Genomic DNA, 12,794 nt, shown 5'->3' on the forward strand with positions numbered 1-12,794 from the left:
GAAGAGTCCGTTGCTCCCAGAATCATACAGGCTTATTTTTGAATATGCAGCTCCCCGTTGATAACACAGGTAACAGAGCTCTGCTGGCTTTGGATATTGCCAAAGCGTTTGACAGTGTGGAATGGCGTTACCTGTGGGCGGTCCTGAACGCCTTTGGCTTTGGTCCTAACTTTTGTAAATGGGTCCGTTTGCTATACCACCACCCCTCTGCTAGAATAAAGATTAATGACACCCTGTCTGCTGCCTTCCAATTGCAGCGGGGCACCAGACAGGGCTGTCCCCTTTACTGTTTGCCCTGGCTATTGAGCCCCTGGCTGTTATGATTCGGGAGTCTTCGGGCATTGTGGGTTTTAGGAGAGGCGCCCTGGAAGAAAAGATTGTGTTGCATGCAGATGGCACCCTCCTATTTCTAGTGGATACACGGTCATCCCTATCTAACGTTATGTCTCTTCTCACTACTTTTGCCACCTTTTCGGGCCTGGTTGTCAACTGGGAGAAGTCCACTCTGCTTCCTTTGGACCCCCTCCTCTTGCCTCTGGCTCCTGAGCTGGCTCATCTACAGGTCCAGTCAGCTATTACCTATCTGGGTATACAGATAACAGCTTCTTCCCTTGATTACATTGCCTTGAATTTACTCCCCCTTCTGGCTAAATTTAGATCCCAACGTACCTCATGGGCCAAATTGCCGCTATCCGTGGCAGGTAGAGTGAACCTGATTAAAATGATCTGGCTGCCCCAACTATTGTATATCATTCATAACTCCCCCCTATGGATCCCCAAAAAGACCTTTCGTCTAGTCAGCAGCATTTTAAGAGACCTGGTCTGGAGGATGAAATCTTCCAGGTTATGCCTTGACGTCCTGCAGAGGCCCAAGGTCTACGGGGGGCTTGCATTGCCTAACACGTGGCTTTACTTCATAGCCTCCAGCTGCAACATTTTGCGGCCTGGGCAGACTCGGACCATCCTTCGCAATCCTTCTCTCTTCTTTTGCAGCTATTTAAAGGTTTGGACCCCTTGTGTTATCTTGATAGTGACATGTATCTTAAAAACCACTCTGCACTCCCAATGATACGGTTAATGGGACAGGTCTGGAAATCTGCCAAGCAAGCGCTCGGTGGTGGAACATTTGACTAGATATACGCCTTTGTGGCAAAATGGCAGGCTCCCGGAACTTCTCCCCCTGCACGGCACTGTTGACTGGACGCGCTATGGGGTGCTGTCCGTATCCCAGCTCTACCCAGATGGGGACCTGTGCACCTTGGACTACCTGTCCACTACCTTTGTGCTTCCCGGTAGATGTCAATTCCAGTTCCTTTAGGTCCAGCACGCTCTTAAGACGCAGTTTAAGCTCAGTCCCCCATATTTTCTCCTACTCCGACGCTGTGCGGCCGGTTCTGGGTACTTGGGGTACTTGTCATATACTGTTATGTAGGGGTGGGATGTGCTGTGTGGTAGATACGGGCTAGTAGGATTGAATATACATGTGGTATGCATCTTTTCAAGGCGGCCGTTGGCTTCACGGCTTGACGGCTAGCCGGAAGCTGTTGTATGTACACCTCTCTTTTTTACGTTATTTTACTTAATGTTGGTTTTGACCTGTTTTCCTTTGCACTGTTTTTTTTGTTTGCTTGAAAAATGTTTAATAAAAACTATCTGATTAAAAAAAAAAAGAGTACAACGCTGGCAATTATCTATAAGTATCTGTTTGTAGATTGTCATTACTAAGCTTGTCTAAAGGTGTGTTTGTTTTCATTTCAAAGATATGGGTACAGTTCCTCTTAAAATTTTTATTGTCTTAACCAGTTGACATCCGCGGTGTTAAACCCCCTTCCCATCGAGGCCATTTTTCAGTATTCAGCGCTGCGGTACTTTGACTGACATTTATTCCGTCATGCAGCGCTGTACTGAAATTAATTTTATACCCTTTTTTGGGGACAGATAGAGCTTTCTTTTGGTGGTATTTATTCACCACTGGGGGTTTTAGTCAGATTATGTTTATTTGTAAGTATAATATTCTAAAATGATAAATCTCTTTCTTTACAGGTAAACCCACTTGCACTTGCACTTTAGGATTCACAGGACCGAACTGTGGCAAGAAAGTCTGTGAGAATGTGTGTCAAAACGGAGGCACATGTAGCGTGTCGGCCGGCAATCAAGCCCAATGTACCTGCTTTAATGAATATACAGGGGACAGATGCCAATACCGTAAGTCAAAAGGGAATCTGCACTTTGTATGCATTCAGTTATATATAGTATATGTGTGAATGTGATCAATTTATGCAAACATTATTTTTTCTGTATGTTAAAGTGACATTAAATCCTCAGATTTTTTAACATAAAACAATACTGTAATGTGTGCGTTACAAATGCTGACATTTATAGTAAATACTATAGGTTGCATTTATGCATGTTCTTAAAGACACCCAAATGTTTATAGTATATGCATGCAATGGTCCCTGCTTAGTAGTTCTGTACACTCGCTGTACTTAAAGGGTATGGAAACCCTCAATTTGGGTCTGTTAACTATATAATTGAAAGTGTTTTGTTACATCTGTGCCATTAGTGCAGAAAAAAGAATACCAAATGATCTCATCAGAAATTCAGAAATGTACAGCCAGCCTGTATTCTGTCCACACTTCCTGTCTCACATATGCTCTTTCCGTTGAAGGGGTATAAATTCCCGCAGACACTCACAGACACTCTTCTAAAAATTGTTTCCTTGTTACATATATTCTACTACTTCTACTGTAGAAATGGGGTTGATTTACTAAAGGAGAAAAACTGTTTGATTAGCAAAGTGAATGATAGTAAATATGGTGAACCGGGGTTGACTTTGAATACCCAATATTGCATTAAGGGATTAAAAAAGTGCTAGCACAAGATTGATTGATTGGAGTAAACATGGCTTTGTGTTTAATAACTCAATGAAAATGCACTTTGCAAAGTCTCCATTTGTTTAGTAAATCAATAGCAATGTGTTTCTAATTGACCTGACAATATGGCCAAAAATATAAAATCAATAGTTTTGTGTGAAAAAAAGGCTGTCTAGTCATCCATTAAGACACCCATATGTACTGGCGTTCCAACATTTTGTCAGTAGATAGAGATACTGATGCCTACACTGCCCTGATCAAACATTATATGAAAATTCATTCATAAATATTTGAAGTGAGTAAATGAAATTCAGGCTTTCATACTTCTGAGCATTTGCACCTAACCACATAGATGGATTAAGTCACTGGGGACACTGCGGAGTACACTACCTGGCTAAAAGATTGTGAACACCTGACTATAATACCTGTATGAGTTGTTGGACATCCCATTCCAAAACCATGGGTGTTATCACGATACCGTGCACAGGTGTCCTCATACCACATGTAGGAATCTATACGGGAGGACCAAATATGTGACCACACCAAACAATGCTTATGAACTATTGTTTATTAGACATACCAAATCACATAAACACAAGCAACCCCACCACAACCCGCAAGTAACATATTATAGCCAAACTATATAGAAACAGAAAAATCACACACAGAAGACAACAGGTCTAGTTATAACCTGGGGAGCAGGGCAACAAGAGGGGAGCCACAGATCAGGAGACCTCAGGTGAAAGAGTCAGGAGTCTCGGTTAAACGAGGTTGCAGGAACAGGAAGCAGGATATGGCAACAATACTGAGGCCCAGGCCTCACTGCAGGGAGAGGTTAAATACCCTCCTAGATCAGCACCAGGTGGTGACCAATTGCTGGGAGACACCTGCAGGTGAGCACTGGAACTGCAGGATCAGGTTCCAGCTCCACAGTACCACACGAATGTGCTCTGGTCCCTGACAGGTGTTCTTGTGGATTGGCCCTTTTGTGGCTATAACAGCCTCTATTCTTCCGGAAGTTTTTCTACAAGATTTTGGAGTGCATCTGTGGAAATTTGTGCCCATTCAGCCAAAAGAGCATTTGGGAGCTCAAGTACTGAAGTTGCATGAGAAGACGTGGCTTGCAATTACTGTTCCATTTTATCCCAAAGGTATTCAGTAGGGTCAAGGTTAGAGCTAGATGAGACTTTACACCTAACTCATCTAACCCTGTCATTATGGACCTTCCTTTGTACTCAGGGGGCACAGTCATGCTGCCTTCCTCAAACTGTTGACACAAGTTGGAAAGCGCACAATTGTCTAAAATATCCTTGTAAGCATTACTATTAACAGTACCCTTCACTGGAAATACCTGGGGTAGTTACGATTACTTATGTAATGTATCTATGGTGAGAGCTAAGGATGTCACAAAGCTGCTCTCCTGATTTAGACTACAAACACATTCTTATTTCCATCTCTACAAGGGGAGGGGGGAATTTGTAGTTTATAGAAGATAGTTTGGAAGGAAGATAGCATTGTTTGTAATTTCAGTTCAGTTCCCAGGAAGGTGCAAGGGCACTGCATTTCTGGCAGTATAAAACAGTGTTTTCTGTACTTGCTAAAAATGTACTTAACCTGAAAAATGTAAACTTGTGTAGCCACCACATCTAAGGAATGGCAAGTTAAAATATATGAAATGTTTGTTCTTGGGTTAGATATCCAACTACAAGTACAATTGTTATGTGTTAGAACCTTTAATTTCCACTAAATTGGCGTTAGCCCTCCAAAGATTCTATGCAATGGCGTATAAAGGTCTTTGCAATTGCTTTATAGTGGCCTATGGACCCATTCATGTTATTAAAGAGAGGGGCCCCAATCCAAATAGGAGAGCTCAGCTTTTCATGAAAATTCTTTTTAAATAGAAAACCTATCTCAAATAGACTTGTTTTCTTTTCCCCAGCTTTCTTTGTGGCTGATATTTAATTGTTCTACATCAGCTTTTCTTATTGCCAGCTTCACAGTTCTAATCATTCCACATTGAACTCATTCACGACTATTTTTGTTGTCTTTTCTGAAATAAAAATCTCCAGAAGCGATCGATGTTTCCATGGTGAACCCTCATAAAGTGCTCTGTACCAACCAGCCTCCAATAACAGCCTGTATTAGAATTCTATTGCAAGTGTTTTAATTACTGTTGTGGTGTCTGGTGGGATTTAGAACTTGTGGGCCCTTTTTAAATAGAATCCAGCAAATGGAGCATTGTTAATAGTACCAGGGCTTTGAAATGAGATGCCTTGATGTTTGCAGAAAGAAACAAAGAAATATAGTTAAATAATGGGTCAGCTTGTAGTGCTGTAAATGACTTCAGGACCATGGACAGTATTGACATAAAAGATGAATGCCTTTGCTGCTGTCCATGGTGCTGAAATAGTTCACAAGCTAAAAACATGAACACTGCCATTGATCATTGCTTTTAAAGGTGCCATCCCCAAGGCCGTTATCCCCAGTTATGCTTCTCTACTTAGTGAGTCACTGATTTGGAATAAGCGTGCAGATCCAGTAGTTCCCTTCTGCTTCTTGATCAGTGATTAACTTGGTAGTAAAGCAAAAAAAGTGTATCAAAACTAAAAATGAAACAAAATTGATAGACACTAGAAATAATTTTAGACTCCAATTCCAGGGATCCCCCACAGTGCAAAGCAAAATTGCTCATTTATGCCTAGGGGACAGGAAAAACTGTTTTATTTACCTGATCCCCACTCCCAATGTCTTTCTCTGGGCTGCTAGACCAGCTCCCACAGCCTCTTCTCCCCTTCTTTCTGGCAGGCTAAGGACCACTGGCATCATCAAGTACAATGCAGGCTCCGTAGTCCTGCATTGTACTTGAGGATGTTGAGGGATAGTCCACAGCCGCAATGCAGGGGTAGATCACAGACTGCTGGGGGGAGTGGGGGTTAGGCAAGTAAAATGTCTTTCCCTGTCCCCTTCACATAAATTGACAATTAACCCTTGCAGTGAGAAAGCAGCCCCACTGCTACTGAAAACTTTTATTTTCCTGGTTTGGCTTTAAAACACCTCCTCAATACAGAAATGTAAAGTTAATTTCCACTTTTGCAGTCAAAATTTAAAAACCTCTACTATTGCCATGGTTTCCTATTCACATAACATAACTTAAAAATATATATATTTGTTTACCTGTTAACCGTGTTTTTGGGGAAGGCCTTTGGCCAGGCAACAGGTAATTCTGAACTGTTTGTGTGAGTGAGTCTATCCCAAAGACAAAGGCGGACAAACTGAATTTCTTCTAATTAATGTAAACTTCTTCCAGATATGTAAACCTTTGTTAGTACAAAACAGTTTTTAAAGATGGTTTACAATTGATAATGAGATCTGCCAGCACAGTACAGACAGGGTTTATTTTGGGGAACATGACTCCCCACACAGCTCAAGCTTAAAAAAAGTTATGGGAATGAATGGGAACATGTCAGAAATATAAAACAGGTGTTATCCCATTTTTGCTGCAAAAATGGAAACATGCTTTGAGGCTTGTATATCCACTTTTGCAACTAAACTGGGATAACACTTATTTTATATTTGTTTTCTGTTTCTCGTTCACATAACATAACTTAAATTTGTTTAAATTGCTGCTTCCGCAAAATATGCTCCACTCTGAAAGAAATATTGTTCTCTATATTTTCTCTATATTTGATTTTGCTCTGAAATGCAAGGGGGGCTGGGCAGGTTAATGTTAACATAATTTACTCTGTATGTACTGTACTGGCAGATCTCATTATCAGTGGGAAATTAGATTTGAACACAGTCTGTCCTAACAAAGGGTTAAAGTGATATTATTTTTTTCTTTTTTAAGAAGGTAAATCCCTCACTTACATGTTTTTGCAGTTTTTCTTCTTTAATTGCTTTTCTTGAATCAGTTATTCCCCAAACCACTTCCCTCCCCCGTATTGTTGCGGGTGTCTCCTTCAGGTAGCTGGGTGCTGAGGAGACAACCGTGCATGCACGTTCCTGGGCTGTGGCCATGCCTGTCTGTGTGCGTCCATAAGCACACACAGCCTGCTATAAGCTACTCCCCTGCTCCCTTCACCACTCAGGGGTCTATTTACAAAGCTGCCGAGGGCAGCCGAGTGAATGACCGATCAGAAGTGAAGTGAGCCGAACACTGTTCGGCTATTCACTTCAGGCTGGTACGGCAGGGGATGTGATTTAGATCGCAGCACCAATGGGGAGAAGCACTCAGTACAGAGGCTCCTCCCAATTCAGAAACTATTGATAGTAAGTATGAATGGGAGGAGCCTCTGTACTGAGTGCTTCCCATTCATTGAGTGCTGAGGCTGCTAAAAAAGAAATTGAGGATTTGGTGTCCTCAATTTCTTTTCTATTTTAAAAGGGAAATGTCAGGGGTCTGTTTGGACCCCTAATATTTCCCAAAGCCCCCCCAAAGGTAAAAAAAAAATAAAAAAAATGATTATAACCACTTCCCGGCCGGCCGTTGTAAAAAAACGTAAGATCACGGCTGGCTCCGCCCAGCTGTCAGAAGCAGGCTGTCAGCCGGCCAATGGCCGGCCGCTCGGCCAGCTTCGGCTTTCAGCAGGGCTGAGCGCTCGACTGAGCTGCTCGGCCGTGAACGGGAGCTGTACGGGCTATTGTGAATAGCCCGTACAGCACCTCCTCGGTTCTCCTGAACCGAAGGGGTCCTGGGGCCGAAGCCAGCCGAAGGATCGGCCGAAGCTACGGCCAGATCCTTCGGCAGCTTTGTGAATAGACCCCTCAGTTTGACTGATTGCAGAAGGAGCCCATGGTTCCTCTGCCCTCAGTACCCCCTCCCACAACCAGGAAATTAGGGGATAATTTCTTCCACGACCTAGCAGAGGTGACAAGCGACCGGACGTAAGTATTTGGGGACAGGTTGACGTGGAAAGGTGCTGGGTGTTTTTTAACTTAATGCAGAGCATGCATTAAAGTAAAACAAGCCTAGCCATTAGTAAATCTTTAAAGATCTAGAAGCACTGTATGGTAATGCGGGGAAGCTTAGTCTGTCCCTATTCTGTCTATGGGCACACACAGAGTTTCCTGTCTCTTGGAAATTAATAGAGAAGCTTGCAAAGGCTGCAGCAACACGGACACATATATGTAAGATTTATTTCATTCTTTTTAGGTATGCTGTGTGAATACGAACGCATATCAAACATATCACAAATTTGACTTTAAAGTCCATTTCCACCTTTGTAAGTGATTAGCATTTATTGTTGTAATGAAAAGGTGCAGTGATGATGTATATGTGTGCACATTTTCATGACTCAAATTGCAGGCTTTCTTCATTTTTATATGAAGGTTTTATTAGGCCTGAAGCCTAACAATTCTAAATTTTCTCAACCAGCGTGTCAGACTGTAATAAGCCCCTTCCTGTCACCCATTGTAACATGATCAGTATACACCAGCTCTGCCTTTACATACAGTGCACTGTCTAAAAGGGGGGAGGGTGTGGAGGGGGGGGTGATATACACACATTTCTTGAACATCACACAGGCAGATATTTTCATGCGGATATGAAGAGAAAAGCTAACACAAAATGTAAGTTCTCCTGTTCATATACATCAACTGCATATGCCTGCTTCATGTGAACTCGATGTACATTGCTGGCATATGTTTTTAAAAAAATACCTCTGCAAAAGTGGAAATGGCCTTTAACAGAAACCTGTGATTTCCCATGCCAACAAATTCACTTTAATGTTCGTAGTTACATAGTTAGTCAGGTTGAAAAAAGACACATGTCCATGTTCCTCTCCCCAAATGCCCATACTCATTTTATCTTCACTCCCACTGCTCAGTTCAGCCTACAAAGGGCTAAGGCTTCTCCCTGCCCCCTTGTGAGAGTACTGGGCCAATCACCAAGCTCCAATACTGTCACATTCCCCAAATACTTGAAAGTACTGGCTCTTTTTTATTTCATGTGGGTTCTATGTTATCCACGGAAGCTTGATTCCAGAACGCTCATTAGATTGTTTCTTGATGGGACCGCTTACATGGTTCTCTTCTTCCATCACTGTAGTAGTAACAGATAGTCAGATCCATTTATTTATACCCAAATGAAAGCTTCCTAAACAAAATATGATGCTTCAGCTTTACATTGCACGCTGTGATTCCTCAACACTAAAACCATTTGTACAATGTTTCACCCTAGATGTGTGCCACCATTACTGCGTGAACTCAGAATCCTGCACAATCTCTGACGATGGTCGCGTGGAATGTGTCTGCCCGCTGAGATATGAAGGCTCCAAATGTGAAGTGGACAAATGTCTGAGGTGTCGAGGTGGACTCTGCATCATAGACAAAAACAGCAATGACGTAATTTGCAAGTAAGAACAAAAACAAATGATCTAACACAATGGATTGCTTTTAAATACAGACTAAACTCAACATCATAAGAATCATTGTTATTATATATAATATTATTATAATAATGTAATTTTTATCTGTAAAATGTAGGCGTCCCTTTTTTTTGATGGGTGAGAGAAAACATTTGCTTACATTTTACTTATTCAGGAGATATTTGTTGGTTCAGGCTCACGGTGTTCATTAAGGTGGACCTAGTGACAGATATATTTATATGATAAACACTGGCATTCTAAGAAAAAGGGAAGTGTAACACTTCTAGGTATTTATTACCTCTCACAGAGATTACCGTACAATGACTTTCTCTCCTTTCTTCCAAGAAGGCCAGCACCAGATTTTTTCAAACATCATTCAAGGTCATCTTCTGCTTCCTTGACTGAAATTCTGGCTCAGATATGAGACAGTTAAATACATTATGTTGCCTGTGTGGTAGCCTTTATGTTTTGGGCTGTGTTCACACATATCTGTTCCCTTGCCCTTTCTAGAGATCATGTCACTAGAAAGTTGTTGTAGGCAACAAGATTGCTAGTGTGACATATGCTTTACCTTGGGACTTGCTACATAGTTATAATGTACAGTCAGAATGATCACTAGGGAAGTGGAGAGTGAGGAAATGCCTTCTCCTGCTTACAGTATACAGGGGTATGGGAATTATTAGTGCCTGATACACACGTACAGTCATACATGTCCCATCGCACTCCTGACTGTTGAAGTCCATGGTGAGTGCTGCAGTGACAGGCAGATGGCGCTGTATAGAGAACAATGAAAAGAAGAGTCACCGACACTCCAACTGTGATACCAATACGTCTTTCATTGACGCATGTTTACATTATAACAAAACATACACACGTACACACAAATAAGTTGAACTGGATGGTCCTGATTCTTTTAACCTTAGCAACTATGTAACTGTATACATAGCTATGTCTAATAACTTAATTCTCCCAGAATACTCCTCTGAATCTAGGACAGCCACTTGTCTAGAGCTCACGGACTGCATTCTAATCTATGTTGCCTCTATATTATGACACATCAGAAATGTATTCAATCAACTTGTAAAGTTACTGATAGGTCCACTTTAATTGGTGATGTAAACAAATCACTCTAAGCAAACCTAGAGTTCAAATGTCACTTGGAATCCTGTTGTTTTATTGGGTCTGTTTCACATATATGTGTTGCAGGGGCATCATAGAAATAGCCCAGCTACATTTTTTCATCCATCAATGTGCATCATGGGACCCATGGATGTTTATTGAAACACATAAAAATACATGATACATGCAGTTTCATGCACTGCAAATGCATGGTTATTGAGACCCGCCCCTGACAACATGCCATGTCCTTTTGGCCTAGCTACATTTGGAAAATGACAGGCTCTTCTCACACCTTCCTAGATACTGAGCACATAACTCGAGAAAACACATGATAAAAATGTGCGTAAACACTTGTTGTTAACTAATGCATAAATACGGAAGTGCATAGGTGTGAAGCCAGCCTTATTGTTAATAACTAGGAACATTTCTATACTACACCTGGATATCAGGATGCATATAAAGCAAGAATGTTATGTAGCCCCATTAGCTAGACGCTGACCTTGAAGCCTTGCATACATTTTTTTTCTTAAGTATTTCTTTGTTCAGGTAGATGAATTTATTTTCATTTTCCTGGTAAACCACTCTGTGCTCTGCATAGAATTGTGCTATACCCTGGGAATGGCTTTGTGCCATAATGTGAAACAACAGAATTAAGCTTTTGCTTGTATACATTCCTGGCCAAAGCACACAGAAGAAAGTAGTACAAATTAACAAATGTATTATTTAAAACCTGCTGGAAGTTTAATACAGTCGTAGGTACTAAAGTCATCTGTAATGGGAACACTCCTTTAGACAGAATTTGAGAAAAAAATCTGCTTTACTAAATATATTGTGTACTTATGTATAGCCAATATATAACATATATATGCTTCAGCTCGAACAGTGTTTTTTTCTGGGGGGGGGGCATATAGTATGGAAAGGTAGAACCCTTGTCTGGTGTTTATTGCTTTCTATGTCTCCACTGGGTAGATTCACCCTTACGATTAGTTCTAGTGACTGTTATCACCACGATAGAACGTTGTTCCCTGACTAGGGGGAGGAGGTCAGTCTCCCAATAAAGACACTTGTTTTTGAGCTGTCTCAAAGGGTACTCCCCCTTACATTGTATAGTTTCCCGCTTACTTCCAGCTGTGTCCCTGGGGCAGAAAGTGAAGGCAAATTTGCCCAATAGGGCACAGGGAAAATTAGGCTGAGAGGGGCCGTAACCCTCCAATATCCTATCCAAAATCAAACAGATATTTTGGATATACAAAGCTGTTCAAAACTGAACTTCAACATTTATGCTAAACTCCCGGCATGTGTGTCATAGAGACGCCCAGGGAAAATGTAAGGTAACTAGTTAGGATGTGCAGATCTGCCAACAACATGACAAGTGAAAGACTGATGATATTCTTATGGGAACTGTGTGAGGTGGGCATGTGAGGTGATTGTATGTGCTGAGTATATAAGGGTTGCATGGTTGGATGTTCTGAGTGTATAGGGTATAGGTTTGGATTGCTGAGTATATGGGGTTGCATGGTTGGATGTGCTGAGTATATAGGGTTTGCATGTTGTTTAGATGTGGTGAGTGTATAGGGTGCAGGTTTTGATGTGCTGAGTATATAAGGGTTGCATGGTTGAATATATTAAGTATTGCATATAGAGGTTGCATGGTTGGATGTGCTGAGTGTATAGGGGCAGGTTTGGATATACTGAGTATATAAGGATTGCATCGATGGATGTGCTGAGTATATAGGGTTTGCCCGGTTAGATGTGGTGAGTGTATAGGGTGCAGGCTTGGATGTCCTGAATATATAAGGGTTGCATGGTTGAACGTGTTGAGGGTTGAATGGTTGCATGGTTGAATGTGTTAAGTAGGGTTTGCATGGCTGGATGGGCTGAGTGTACCTAAAACCTTGATTTGCTTCATGTGAAGCTTAAAAAAAAATAAAAAATAAAGTCAGACTGCTCCATGCACTTAGACGTGGACACTGTCTCTTTAAGACAATGCCAATGTGATTCTCACAAGACCATTGTTCCCTCATCACTTAGCAAGAAACCCTTGTCAATCAGCAAAGATTTCTCGTTTCCTTCTGACTTTCCCACAATTAATGGCTTTATTTGTCAACAATTGCCATTCATTGATTAAAATTAGAGCAGGGCTCAAAATTTCCACTCGCCAGCTCGCATTTGGCGAGTGGAAATAAAGAGAGGGCGAGTGGAAATTCAGTCAGGCACGCGGTCACGGATCGCGTACCTGACTATGAGAGCAGCCGCTTCTTGCCGTCCTGTCCTGGCTCCGTTACTTTCGATCGATCACCGGAGCTCTGACAGTTCTGAGCCCCGTTCGCAAGGATGGATTAGTAAGGTCTGCAGACCTTACTGCAGAGAACGGAGCTCAGAACTGCAGAGCTCCGGCCGAAAAGGAACGGAGCCAGGACAGGACAGCAAGGAGCGG

General features: G+C 41.8%; 1 protein-coding gene across 1 annotated transcript in view; it reads left to right on the forward strand.

Annotated features, from left to right (window-relative positions):
- Positions 1-12,794, forward strand: part of LRP1B (LDL receptor related protein 1B) — a 1,026,358-nt gene that overhangs the window by 968,247 nt on the left and 45,317 nt on the right. The window contains exons 85-86 of the mRNA XM_018554232.1: positions 2,044-2,205; positions 9,052-9,226. Of these exons, the coding sequence (XP_018409734.1) occupies positions 2,044-2,205; positions 9,052-9,226 (337 nt within the window). The remainder of the gene's footprint in view (positions 1-2,043; positions 2,206-9,051; positions 9,227-12,794) is intronic.

Source organism: Nanorana parkeri, unplaced genomic scaffold, assembly GCF_000935625.1.
Source record: "Nanorana parkeri isolate BGI_ZX_2015 unplaced genomic scaffold, ASM93562v1 scaffold148, whole genome shotgun sequence".
Lineage (NCBI taxonomy): Eukaryota > Metazoa > Chordata > Amphibia > Anura > Dicroglossidae > Nanorana > Nanorana parkeri.